Source organism: Amblyomma maculatum, chromosome 10 (assembly GCF_055883805.1).
Source record: "Amblyomma maculatum isolate TAMU_Amacu chromosome 10, ASM5588380v1, whole genome shotgun sequence".
Lineage (NCBI taxonomy): Eukaryota > Metazoa > Arthropoda > Arachnida > Ixodida > Ixodidae > Amblyomma > Amblyomma maculatum.
The window spans coordinates 146527408-146541742 of record NC_139353.1 but is presented as its reverse complement, the minus strand read 5'-3'; the positions used below and the strand labels follow the sequence as shown (position 1 = coordinate 146541742).

At 46.3% G+C, this 14335-nt stretch overlaps 1 protein-coding gene across 1 annotated transcript in view; it reads right to left on the bottom strand.

The window, feature by feature from the left end:
* LOC146177672 (angiotensin-converting enzyme-like) overlaps positions 1 to 8659 on the bottom strand; it is a 35989-nt gene extending 27330 nt beyond the window's left edge. The window contains exon 1 of the mRNA XM_084581614.1: positions 8564 to 8659. Within this exon, the coding sequence (XP_084437740.1) occupies positions 8564 to 8659 (96 nt within the window). The remainder of the gene's footprint in view (positions 1 to 8563) is intronic.
* Between the last annotated feature and the right edge of the window lie 5676 nt (positions 8660 to 14335).

The window sequence follows — 14335 nt, the reverse complement described above, 5'->3', positions numbered from 1 at the left end:
GAACATTAGCACGTATTCGAGAAAAGTACACTGGCTTAAGTTGCGGCCTTCAGTCCAGCACTACGTGAGGTCATGCCAAGATTGCCAGCGGCTGCTGAAACCTGCAGGGCTTCCGACAGCTTCTTCCCAGTAAGCGGACATGCATATCTGGCCTCTTTCCCAACATCCTCATCGGGAAACAGGTAGATCGCAGTAGCGATGGAATACATAACAAGACATGCCGAGACACACTCACCTTCCCGTACAACTGCTGAGGAAGTGGTTTCTCAGGACCATCATACTGGCCCACGGTTCAACGTCGGTTATGTTTACTGACTGAGGTACAGCCTTTACGACCGAGCTAATGCAGGTTCTCTTCAGTCTAAACCACATAAGTAATAATAAGACTACTGCTTATCATCTACATAAGAACGGGCTTACTGAACGTCCAAATGAAATACTTGCCGACATGATGTCCATGTATGTCGACGCTAAACAAAGCACGTGGCATGAAGTTCTTCCGTGTGCAACTTAAGCATATAATATGGCTGAACAGGAGACGACACGTATTGCGCCCTTCCAGGTAGTCTACGGTCATCCTGTCACCAAAATGTTGGACGCTATGCAGCCCAGCCCATTTATACAGCGACGATGCCAACAACGTCTGTGCTGACGCCGACATATTCCTTCAACGAGCCGAAGAAACGCCCAAGCTCGCACGGTGTCGTATACAGCGCCAAGAACCGATGCCGATACGTTCACTATAAGTCTGATGAACTTGTATGAGTCTGGAAACGAGTGCGCCATCGAGGACTCTGCGAGAAGCTAGTTTGCGTTACTTTGGCCCATACGAGGTTATTCGGTGTATTAGTAACGTAAACTATGAAATCTTCCCAGGAATTAACAATCCTTACCAAGGCGGTGCTTAAGTACTAAAACTGTTCACGTTGTGTGGGTGAAATCGTACAATGAAAGGCAGTGATCGTTTGTGTGTCCAGCTTTGTGTTTCCTGTTCCTCCCGTGGGTACCCAGTTTGTGGTCAATGCCAGTATTGAGACGCGTCTTTCGAAGAGAGGGCAATGCTGCATCACTCACTGCTACCGAGAGAGACGAGAGCGAAGTTTAGTGAAAACTGGTCCCTTACTCAACTCATCAGTGTCTTCTGCCTCGTAATGGTTACAACATGCACGATTTCTAGGCGCGAGCAGCGTCGCTGGGATGCTGGAGCGCCGTCGATTACTTCGTAGTGGAGTTATCGTATGCAGCGGGCATTGTATGGGCCGAGATACCGCAGTAAAAGCTTTTTACCCAGATAGCTATGGCGAATCGTCGTCAGTACACCATGATTTCGCCGCTTGTGCTCTGGATAGGTTCGTCGTAAATTGTAGCGTGCGCCGGCGCTTGTGCTTTGATGATCAGCCGGGCGAGACGTCGGGCTTCCTCTGAGTGCTGAAGATCGGCGGCGACGTCGACGTTGTCCCTGTCTGTTATGCGCCACCATTTCGCCAAGCATGATTGTGGGCTCCCTGCCATAAAGAAGTAAGAACGGGGTCGCCCTGGTTGTCTTTGACGGTAGTGTTATAGGCGAAGATCAAGTAGGGCAGGATGGGGTCCCATGTCTTCTTTTTGCTGTCGACATACATTGCAATGATATCGGCGATGGTCTTATTCAGACGGTCTCAGTCCATTAGTCTGCCGATGGTATGCAGTCGTCTACGCATTGCTTGTCTGGCTATACTTTATGGTAGGTGGTGTGAGCTTGTAGTAAACGCTGTTCCGCTGTACGAAATGAATACTTCAGAGGTGCCATGGCGAAGGAGAATGCGTTCGACGAAAAACTTTACCGCCTCTTCAGCGGTAGCATTAGACTGGGCTTTCGCTTAAGCTTCGCGGATAAGGTAGTCCATGGCCACTATGATTTATGATCCACTGTTGGCCCATTGATGATGTCGGCAAAGGGAACAGCAGATCAATTCAAATTTGTTTACAGGGCAGGATCATGGCCTGTATAGGGTTCAGTAGCTCAGTTGGTCTGATTGAGAGCGTCTTGCGTCACTAGTAATCATGGCACGTTTTCATGTAATATGCAACGTTGGCAGTTAATCGCAGAAAATAATACATCTGTTTACTTCGGCGTAATGCTCGTTAGAACCTTAGATTACCAGCTGTCGGTTCATCATGGTATGCCTGTAGCAATTATTCTCTGGGGCTTGTAGAAACAACAAGAAGTTGAGTAGTCATATTATGTGCGAAGTTCTTTACGAGGATGCCATTGTGTGATGAGAAGGATGACAACTAACGTCTGAAGACAGCCGGAGGGAAAGCGGTCTTGTCTTCCAGGTAATCGACTAGCATGTTCGACTCATGTCAAATTCTTGAAGACTTAGACTCCAATGAGCAAGGCAGCCAGAAAGGTTTCTGTAAACTTCAGAGCCAGCAGATAGTGTGCTGATTGCTCTGAACTTTGAATTCTCGTTTCATTCGGCAGTGCACACTTTAAAGTCCAAAGCAAACTCCCACATATAAAATACAAATGTCTGCAATAATACGAAAGTTGTTGTGCTTGCCTGCAATCATTTTATTCTGGTGCATTTCGCTTAACAAAGAAGTTGGCAAAGGCGCGTCTCTTGATACCCTGCATGACCAAAGACTGCAGGATAGATTTCTGCGCTACATTCGCAGTGATAAGACAGCATGCTGGAGGCTGCTGAAAAAAAAATGAAGATCTCAGCTGCCCGCGGCACTACATACAATAGTGTATGTGTGTATTGATGTCGGATCACTACTCCCTCCATTAAGTGCATTGCCACTTCAGTTTCCAATACGTTCTCTAGCTGTGAATGTTTCTGCTCTTCCACTAGATTCGCGAGAGAATTGTGCACACCTTACTGAAGTTTTAACAGCCGCGCATCTTGACAGTGGGAATACTGACTTGTAGAATTGAGAGAATAAACAATCAATCATCTGGTTTTCATCTGGGTATGGGTGGAGATTGGGTAACGAATGGTTTATACAGTTGTGAAAAAATATGTGCCGTAGTCTACCTAGGTCAGACTCCTTTATGCTGTGATATTTTTATGCCACACGCCTTATGGGTCTTAGGCTTCTTGATAAAGCCTATGATCTTGTTTGCGCAATGGAATTTCTCGGGTTGCTCTTTATCTGCAAACTCAAACGTTTTGTTGTCTTGAACTTCTGACAATTTCTGTTCACTTGCAACACTTTATCTGAATTGGGTGCTTCCCCTCGAGGCTTAGGACTAGTTTTTTTTTAGGAAACAAAAAATGACAGATATTTGCGAGCAGCTGTATTTTATTCATTCTACTTGCAGTGAATCTTGAACCTCGCTATATTTTCCGGCAATTATCCATAGGATTATATAATCTCCTTATAAACCGCGCCCCAGTTTCTTGCTTTTCTGCCATTTTACGCACTTTGCAGATAAGAACATGTGAAAGCCCGATTCTTCAGGGGTGCCCCTGTTTTTCAGAAGAAACGTTTGGGATTTGATGCTGCGAAACAATTGTTTTAATCCAGTGCGCTCTAGATTATATTTTTTCTGCAGTCCATACAATGAGAAGTGTAACTGTTTTCTAGAGGTTTTAATACTACCACAAAAAGAATGGTTTCCCTTGACCCAAAGAGTAGGTGGGGATGTTAAACATGCTTGTGCAAGAGAATACCAACGAATTTGAAAATGTACCTAGATTGCCTAATTTAACTGCTACGAAGTTAGATGTCTCCAATATAGCGTCAGTAACCTTGAGGCCAGAAACATTTTGCGCATTTGTTGTTCTCTTTTTTTGGGCTTTCTTCTCGTCTCTTTTGTGCCTAAAATTGTAATGCACAGCGACTCTTTCTTTGTTACTTGATCTTATCTTCCTACGAAAAAATGTGGGTAGCGTAGCAGACGACATTTTAAAAGTGTTCGCTGACAAAGCAGCTTCAGTGCCTCCCCCGATATCTATTTCTTCTTTGCCTCCACCATGCTCTAACATTCCTTGTCGCTTAGCGCACCAAAGAGCGAGTCACATGTCGCGTTGAGTACAATTTTTACCTTCGTCTGCTTTTCCTTTTTGATGATCCCTTCTTTATTTCCTGCCACGTGCGCACCTGCACTTAGCAACTACGGGGAAAAGATAGGACTTTCCTCGCTGCAGGTGGTGGCTTTTGAGAATGAGTTATAACATGTGCTTTGCATCCAGCTGGCTGTAATTAACGTGATGTTTAAGTAAAGTTACTCACCTCAATGGTAGACACCACACGGTGACTAATGTTGCCTGCCTAAAATTATCAACGAGAGAGACGAGAGATAAGAAAACTGTCTGACAGAGTTCAAGCTTTGATTGTGAACCAATGTCGCAGAAATTTGAGTATAATCATCGATTTCTTGTGGAGATGAAATCGGTCTATTAACTTTTTAATTACGCTTTCTAGCCTCAAATGTTTCGTCTGAAGTTACCTACAAAAGTATGACGGTACAAAGAGACTAACTGCTCCGGAAGACTAAAGAATATATTGCAGCCATGCCGCAACTGGAAGTTAAAGGGAAGAGCTAGGAGCAGTGACCAATGTGAGGTCTAATGGAAGTGATCAGATGCTGCGACACCTGGAATTGCAACGCCTTCGGTGCTATTGTGTTGATGGCTAGCAGTCTTGAGGCGTATGCAGCCTACTTGCACAGATCTCCCAGTTCGTGACGGGTCCGCCCCAGAAGGTAATGTGAGCCGCACAAGAATGCTAAATTGGGCGAGTTGGTGCATTCGCATTTTAGGAAACGTTCATTCTTTTTTGTCCTTGTCTTCTTTGCGCTACGTTTCCTAAAAGGTAATGTGAGCCAATCGAGTGTTTTGTTCCCAAGGGAGCCTTGTGCCTTATTGGTGTGTATCTGGTTTGGTTGGGTTTGGTTTAAGAGGTTAAACGTCCTAAAGTAACACATGCTTGACAAATGCTTTGGGAAAATCGACCACCTGGGGCTCTTTAATTGTAACTCACACCGCACAGTAAACGGTTGCCTTGTTTTTCGCCGCCATCGAAAAGCAACTGCTGCAGCCGGGATTTGATCCCCAATTCTCGGACACAGCCATAGAGCGCCCTAACCACTGCTCCCCCACGTCGGAGCGATTGGGGTGTATTTTTTACCAATGAAAAAAATCTGTACAATCAGCTTGATTACACGAATGCCATGTAGGTCGCCTAGTTTTCGTTATCACTTTGATTTATATGCAGCCAGAGTTTATCTCATTATCTTAAATGCCACCCGACATAAATTGCAAGCCCAGCTTTAGGCAAGCCCTCCGAGAGGGCCTCGGTGGCCTAGGAGCAGTTAGCCTAACTTAGAAACGATGCTTTCTGGTTAATTCGACTCAAATATCAAAATTAGTATCCAATGTGGCAGCTCTTGACAACTTGGACTAAATGCGCCATTCTGTAAAGTCATATAAGCCGCCGACCAACCAGTGACTGACGAAGTAAGCTGCGCAATACCACATGCGAGAGCCATGCTCATGAGGAGAAATGGGCAGAAAAGGTCAACGATCAGCGGGAATGAGTACTGTGGTTAGCACACTTAGAAAGTTGTTCTTGATAGTACCCATATTCGAGCTCCACGCATAAGGCTTAGTAGTTAGTATTGTTGTTACTGGATTGTAAACCTAAATACCATTTAGTCTTCCTAACAATAATTTTGGCCCAAAAGGGATCTCAAATAATATTGTGACATATATGCCCTACATCGCTGAACGTTGAAGAAGGCAACGATCAGCAACAGGGACGCAGAAGAAGACAAAGTGGTCGCAGCGGTTGATGCTAGAAGAAGGTCGACGCTGCTGCGCTTCTGTGTTTTGTGTGCTGTGTCATCCTGGACTAACCTTCGTGGACTAACCTTGCCACGTATAATCTTGGTGGAGGTGACTAAAGATCCCCGTGTGCACACATAAATCCATTTAAGAAGCCGAAAGCTGGATTTGCGCAGTGGCCGCCACCTACCTGGGATCACGGCCACTATGACCTCTGAGGCAGCTCCTACCACCGCAACAACATCGGTGCAGCCACTCGTCCTCACAAAAATCCGCCACCCTCCCATCTTTAATGGCGAAGACAAGACAGATATGGACGATTGGCTGGATGAATACGAGCGATGCAGCAGGAACAATCACTGGGACGCAACCATCATTCCGGCAAATCTCATTTTCTATTTGGCGGAAACCGCTCGCACGTGGTTCGAAAATCACGAGCACGAGCTGGTGACCTGGGAAATTTGCAAGTAAAAGCTTCACGACTTGTTCAGGAAGCCCATTGAACGGGCTCTCGTAGCCAAAACCAAAATTTCGTCTCGCGCCCATTCCACCTTGCCTACATTCAAGACGTGGTCGCGCTCTGTTGCAAAGCAAACAGCTCCATGCTGGAAAGTGAAAAGGTAGGGCACATCCTCAAGGGCATCGCAGATGACGTGTTCAATATCCTCTTCTGCACGGATTGCTCTACCGTCGAGTCGGTGCTTCAAGTCTGCCTACGATTCGAGCAGGCTAAACAACGACGCCTGGTACATGGCTTTGAGCGCCTTCCGAACACGGCAGCTACATCATCCTGCGATGATCTGGCTCCATTGCAACAGCCTTCTCAGTCCACAACCGTGACTCGGATCATCGGGCGAGAACTCGAGGCTTAAGCTCCTGCACCACTCCCATCTCAACTGCCCGACACCGTGGCCATGATACAGGCTGTTGTCCGCCAGGAACTTGCCAAAGTCGGTCTTTCCTCCAACCCCGTACCGCCCTCATCACCATCACATCGTGTTCATGTAGTGGCTGCTGCAACCACTATAGCCAAGCTTCCCACGCCGCTACGTTAGTCACAATCCAGCAGAGCGGCGCACCTCAGACGACAGGCTAATTTGTTTTATTTGCTATCGAGCCGGCCACACTTCACTTTATTGCCGCAGTCGTACCTTCCCCAAACCTCGTTCTTATTACAACACTGACCGTCGGTACTACTACGGACCTCGACGCTTCCCTGCCCAACCTAAACAGCTCCGCCCTGCATATGATGGGCCTGGACACTTCCCTCCTCAGCTAGATGAACCTCACACCGAAGCCGTCTCAAGTGTCCGTTACTCCAGCCGACCTCCATCTGCACGGCCTCGTCGATCCTGTTCACCGGGGCCTCGTTGTAGCTCCTCCCCATCATATGCCGGCACCTACTCGGGAAACTAGCAAGTGCGGCGCCCCGGAGTGACGCCGCATTACCGACGAGGACTGTCAACTCGGAACAACCCTCGCAATCAGACGTAACCTCATTGACATTCTTGTGGACGGAGTCTCGGTTTCTGCCCTTATTGACACTGGCGCCCACATTTCCGTCATCAGTTCCTCGCTCCGTCAACGCCTCAACAAAGTACTCACAACCGCTTTCTCATTTACCGTTCGTGTTGCTGATGGCAACACAGCTACTGTGATGGGTATGTGTACTGCGAGAATTACCATGGTCGACCGCCATATCCCGGTGCTATTTACAGTTCTAACCAGTTGCCCTCAAGAACGTTATATTAGGACTCGACCCTTTAACTGCACATTCCGCGCTCATGACTGTTCTTCTGGACTGCTTAATCTGGACCTGCCACTTTGTCCTGACAAACAGGCCTCTGATACTTCAAAGCTTTGTCTCCGCTCGCCTGCCACCAGAAGCTGCAGTGTATGTGCTCATGTCGCCTTTCCCCTCCGTTCCTGATGGCGACTACGTTGTTTGCCCCATAACCGACGTGACACTGCAGCGTAGAATCGCTCTCCCTCATAACAGCGTGCACGTAGAAAATAACGTTTATACTCCAGTCTTGAACTTCGGACTTTTTCTGCACGCTCTTCCTGGGGGCATTACTCTCGCCGAACTGTCCCCACTGTCTGAAGTCACAGTGGCCGCTCTTTTACCTGATCCTACTGTAAAGTGTCAAAACTACCTGCACCGTCTCCACCTCCGGAGGCCCGCACAGCGATATTTTCGGTTTTGCTGACCGCCCCTTAGGACGAACGTTCCACGTTACACATCGCACAGATACCGGAGCCGCCAGCCCAATTCGCAGATCTCATCGAGTCGCCATTTCCGAACATCGTGTCATGCAAAATGAGGTGGACAAGATGTTAGCAAAAAACATTAAAGAGCCTTCAAGCAGTCCCTGGGTGTCGCCTGTCATGCTTGTTAAAAAGAAAGACAATACCTGGAGGTTCTGCGTTGATTACCGACACCTCAACAAAATTACAAAGAAGGACGTTTACCTGCTCCCCAGGATAGATGATGTCCTCGACTGCCTACATGGTGCTTGCACGGTGCCAGCTATTTCTCTTCCATTGATTTTCGTTCCCGTTATTGGCAGATCGCAGTCGACGAACGGGACCGAGAGAAGACCGCCTTCGTCACTCCCGATGGCCTTTATCAATTCAAGGTGATGCCTTTCGGCTTGTGTAATGCGCCCGCAACATTCAAGCACATCATGGACTCTCTCCTGCCTGGCTTGAAATGGACGACGTGCTTGTGCTATCTCCATGACGTCATTGTGTTTTCCTCTACATTCGAGAGCCATCTCCATTGCCTTCATGCCATTCTTGGTGTCTTCCGAAGAGCTGGCCTCCAGCTCAACTAGAAGAAATGTAGCTTCGGCCGACGTGAACTGAAGGTGCTCGGTCATGTGGTCGACGCCCGTGGCGTTCAACCCGATCCAGACAAAATACGTGCTGTAAGTGCGTTTCCTACACCACGTTGTACCAGTGACGTGCATAGGTTTCTCGGGCTTTGCTCCTATTTTCGGCGGTTTGTACCTACCTTTGCGGAGACGGCTCGTCCACTCACCAATCTTTTGAAGAACGACACTCCATTTTGCTGGGACCAAGAACAATCCCAAGCCTTTTCTGCGCTAATTGTAGCCCTCACCAACCCGCCCGTCCTGGCAAACCTCAATCCCTCGGCACCAATGGAGGTACGCACCGACACCAGTGGTCACGGTATTGGTGCCATACTCGCCCAACAACAGATGGGTCGCACTCGCGTCATTGCTTATGCCAGTCGCCTCCTTTCTGCGGCTGAACGGAATTACTCGATCACAGAACGTGAGTGCTTAGCCCTCGTGTGGGCCATTACAAAGTTTCGTCATTACTTGTTTGGCCGCCCATTCTCCGTCATCACCGACCACCATGCCTTATGCTGGCTCTCTACGCTGAAGGACCCTACCGGTCGCCTGGGCCGCTGGGCCCTCCACCTTCAGAAATACTCTTTTTCTGTCGTCCACAAATCTGGCCGGCTGCACGCTGACGCCGATTGCCTGTCCCGCAACCCGTTGGATCCCCCACTTGCGAGCGATTGCGACGACGACACATGTGTGTTGGCCATCTCTGCCCTTTCAAACATTCGCTTTGAGCCGCGCTTAGATCCCAAGCTTTGCAGCATTATGAATCGCCTCAGCACTGATCACCTTGATGCTACCCTTGCTCTATTTGTGCTCCGCAACGGCACCTCATACCGAAGGAAAATGAGACCAGATGGCGCCGAGCTTCTGCTCGGAATCCACGAACACCTGCCTACCACCGTTCTTCAACAGCTGCACGACGCACCCACAGCAGGTCATCTTGGCGTATCTCGTACGTACGACAGCGTCCGCCGCCGCTTCTTTTGGCCAGGCCTTTATCGCTCTCTTCGTCGTTACGTGGATTCTTGTGACCGGTGTTAGCGACGGAAAAAGCCCTCGGTTATGCCTGCTGGATCCCTGCAGCCGATCGACATCCTAGTAGACCCATTTTCCCGAGTTAGCCTTGATCTCCTCAAGCCTTTCCCACTATCTGCGTCGGGGAATAAATGAATTGCGGTGGCCACGGATTATACTACGCGCTACGTTGTCCCCCGAGCGATGGTGCTACCCGCCAGCTGCTCATTGACCCTGGCCGTTGCTTTCTTGCTCGAGTAGTCGACGAAATTCTTCGGTACTGCTCCATTAAGCACTATTTTACCACCGCTTACCATCCACAAACGAACGGCCTCACCGAATGCATCAACCGTACGCTCACGGACATGTTGTCAATGAATGTCTCGGATGATCACCGTGACTGGGATATTGCTTTGTCGTTTGTAACGTTTGCGTACAATTTCTCTCGTCACGACACAATGGGCTACTCACCGTTTTATCTTCTATACAGCCGCGACCCTCCCCTTCCGTTTGACAGTGTACTGCCTCCCACCGCTAACGCCAGTTCGTATACGTTGGTGACGCCATCTCCCGAGCTGACGCCGCTCGTGTTATTGCTCGCCGCCGACTGGCTTCCTCCCAAAATTCTCAAAAATGGCGCCATGATTCTCGCTACCGGGATGTCCACTACTCTTCGGGCTCTCTCGTCTTGCTCTGGACTCCCGCTCATAAAGTTGGGCTGTGTGAGAAGCTCTTGTCACGCTACGCAGGACCCTACCGTGTTTTACGGCTAGTCGCTCCTGTAACATACGAGATCGCGCCTGTACATCCACCGCAACAGTCCTCTATGCCACGCACCGAGATTGTTCATGTCGCCCGAATGAAGCCGCATTATACTCCTGCAGTGTAGTGGTTAGAGCGCCCGTCTCGGCTGCGGGAGGTGGTTGGTTCGAAACCCAGCCAATTGGACATATATGCCCTGCATCGCTGGGCGTTGAAGAAGACAACGATCAGCAACAGTGATACATAAGAAGACAAAAGTGGTCGCAACAGTTGATGCTGGAAGAACTTCGACGCTGCTGTGCTTCTGTGATTTGTGTGCTGTGTCATCCTGGACAAACCTTCGTGGACTAACCTTGCCACGTATCAATATCTATATATTAAATATTCCTACTGTCCATAGTAGACGCGAATAAAGCACAAAAGTCTTTGGCAAAAGGAAAGCGCATTCTACAGCATCCCTTTTTTTACATTAGGCGACATTAAAGAGCAGCACAATACAACACAGCACATGAAACCCAGCACAGCTGAAAAATGCGCCGGGATAAAAAAACAATACTGCCAAAATGGGGGTGCTAAAACAGCACGTGGGGTAAAATACTTGATCGAAAAAACAAGCAGTGAAAACGTTGTGTCGAAGGCTCGCAGCTAGGTATGTAAAATGTTAAGACGTTTTATATGCTGGAAAGTAAAACAAGCCAAAAAAAGTTTTTTTTTCCGGAAATATATACAAAAAGTTTTGAAATATAACCGCATTTATATTACTCAAGATATATACCTCCATTCAATTGTACTATGCTCTGTGAATGAACTTTTAATTTTACCTGAATATTTATGTTTTTTCTAGACATTTGCTGCTCGTACCAACATAGCGCCGCATTTAGCTGCTCGTAAAACATTCAGTTCAGTTGGGTTTATTGGCACATAGGGTACTAAACCCATAATACGCCAAGCGCAAGGTTTAGAGTTCTGTTTGGGTGAGAGATATCGAAAGAGTTATTTCAAAATACTGAAACTGATTTGAAACATTTCCTTCTTTCAGAAATAAAAAAAAGGTACATGAAGTACTCAGGAGGGAATCTTATCCTAAGGGCAGGCGGGGATGAAAAGTTAAGTGGCCATGGAAGAATTGTGTAAAACGTTCCCAGCAAAAATTGCGGAAAGTGATCTCCACACAGTCCACATGCCGGTCTGTTCTGAAACAATAAAGCAGTTTACGTGTATGTGTGCCCGATGTCCAGGCGACCGAGAATTACTTCAATGTAACGTTCTTACTGAGCGCACGACTTACATTCTCCTATTATAGGTTTTGGCTATAGCTTAATTGTTATATTCCATTTTTTCCATGCTGACTCCCTTTTTTCTCACCACTTGCAGTATACCAAATTCAAACTGTCTTTGTAAAACAGCCTAAATTGTTTCTTGGTGTTGTGCTTGTGCAGCATACTGTTCTTTCTCGTTTCCGTTAACTTCGACGTAGCTTTGAACCCAGAATTTTATGGCCTGTCCTCGTGTTGTGGATTTTGTTATGTTGTGCCGATTGGTAGTGTAGCTGCATTTCAAGGGTCAAGAGCGGCGAGTGCATTCAGGGAATGTGTGTAAATGATACTGTTCTTCACATCCTCGTTTATTGCTCTTTCTAATGCTGCGGAGACTGTGCAACACTCCGAAGTGAGAATGGAAGCACACTGAGGCAACCTTACTCCGTTTTCTCTTTTGTCTTCTACTACGGAACTGCCTATACATAGAATCCTGTTTTAGAACTATCAGTATAGAATGTTCTATTTCTGTATTTTTCGCTAAGACCGAAAACACTCCTGCATGTTCGTGTGGTATTAGGTATTCGTTAAATTTTGCAAGTGTGAAGTCGCATACAGTGGGAAAAGTGTACCAAGGCGACAGGGCCAAACAATGTGCAACCTCAGGTGGCGTATCTAATATATTTAAATCTTGGCACGTCTCTTCAAAATAAAGGAGAGGCCTGACTGCTCGGTCATGATAAAACATAGATGATTGTTTTCATGGGCCTTGAAATTTTCTGTTATAGGTGCTCCGGCCTCCACTGCGGCGTCTGAGGGGAACTGGTCATGTTTTGACTATGCCACGGTGTGCCTATATATGCGCACATCTAGAGCAGCAATAGGCTTAAGTGTTACAGGGTGTAGGAGCTGGTTTTCATTAGTTTTAGCACTTGAGCCTATAGTTTGATGCATAGCGAATGAAGTTACAGATACAGCAGTTCCGTGTAGTGCGAGTGAAGAAAGTTCTGTTTCGAAGGACACGTCTTAGCCAGGTGTACAAAACACCTATTGCCTGTCCTATTTAGGTTTGTTTACTTGTAAAGAAATTAAATAAAATTCACTTCACATTAATGGTTCCTGTGCCTTTCCGTGCCGTGATTTTTCGTTTTCTGGATTATGTATTTGCAGCTGTGGTTTTTGTCCAGGTAAATGTTACGTGCACATCAATATATTTCGGTTTTATATTGTAGGTCATCTGAACACATGTTCTCCCACGTTCTTGTATCTTTCTTTCTTGTTTGTCTCAATTGTTAATATTCACTTCAAATGTGCTTTTTATATTTCGGGGAGCTCTCTTGAAGTTTTTGAGATACCTCAGTGTTCCTTACACCAACCACATGACGAAATGCACAAACCACTGCACTGTATGCTCCACCGGTTTTTCAATTATGCTAATTTTTAGTCGTGGCTTTTTTGTGAATTTTTATGCTGGTTCAAAGTTAATCAGAGTGTTCTATAAATAAACCTTACTAAAAAGCATTAGATATACATCTGAATTTTAATCTATATTCTGTTCGTATGATGTGACACCTCCTTTTTTTGCGACATCCTGGCTGTTCAAAATTTATTACATTTTTCTCTAGCAAGCCCTGTGACAAAAAATCGGTGGCCCTTTTCCCGTGTGTTGTACTTCTTAGGCTGGTCTAGTCAATACTTGTGAGCCATCTCATTTATTGATTGTCCTCAAAAATTTTGTTAAATGCTCTCCGCGTTTTTCTTTGAACCACTGACAGGGCAAGGAGGACTTGCAATGTTTTTTGTTTTCGTTTCTTCCTAGTTGGTTCTCTTCGGTTCGCGTTGAGTTTAATGTTTCTGCTTGCAGTTTATTTTGTAAGCATTTCGATTTTATTGAAAAGACAAAATTTAACCTGGTAGTATTTGCAATTCCAATACTTAGAGCATGCTTTCAATATTTACTTAATGCATAGCTCTTTCTGAAGTCAATTTCTTGGAGGATGTGGTGGTATGCATGCTCAATACGCGAAAGAAATGTTCTTTGAAATGGGCGTGTTTTTAAATGTGTGCCAAGCACGTTTTTTTGTTTTTGAGACAAATAATATATTTGCTTTCCACATACGCGTCATTGTGCTGTACGAGATGATCAGTGGTGCAGTGGATGACATAAAACTTACTCTAATAATGTTTTATGTACCGCAGCATTCTCATAAAAAATGAAGAGTGATAAAACAAGGAGTAAAATAAAAACTAGCATACCTGCATACTCAAGTATCTCGCGCCTCGCGGCAAAGTGAAGCTTCGAGCATCACATCGCTGTGAGGCGCGATCACGCGACTAGCCGTGCAACAAATGCCGTGCGACATGTGTGTGTAGCAATAGTGATTCTGGAATAATGAATCTGTTTAGACCCATAGTCTTCATCACCTGCCATTTAATCCGCGAAAGCAGTGCTTTCCCCATTCCCTACTGAATAATTAGTATACCCAGTTGAATAATTAGTATACCCTGTATTTTAAATGTTGCACTTTTTTTGAAGTGCCTCTCAAGATGGTTGGAAATGGTTTGCACTGCCACGAGTTTTCGGCGCAACGATTGACATGAAGTCAAGTAATAATATTTGGTGGGCTAGTTGGTGTATTACTCATAGAAG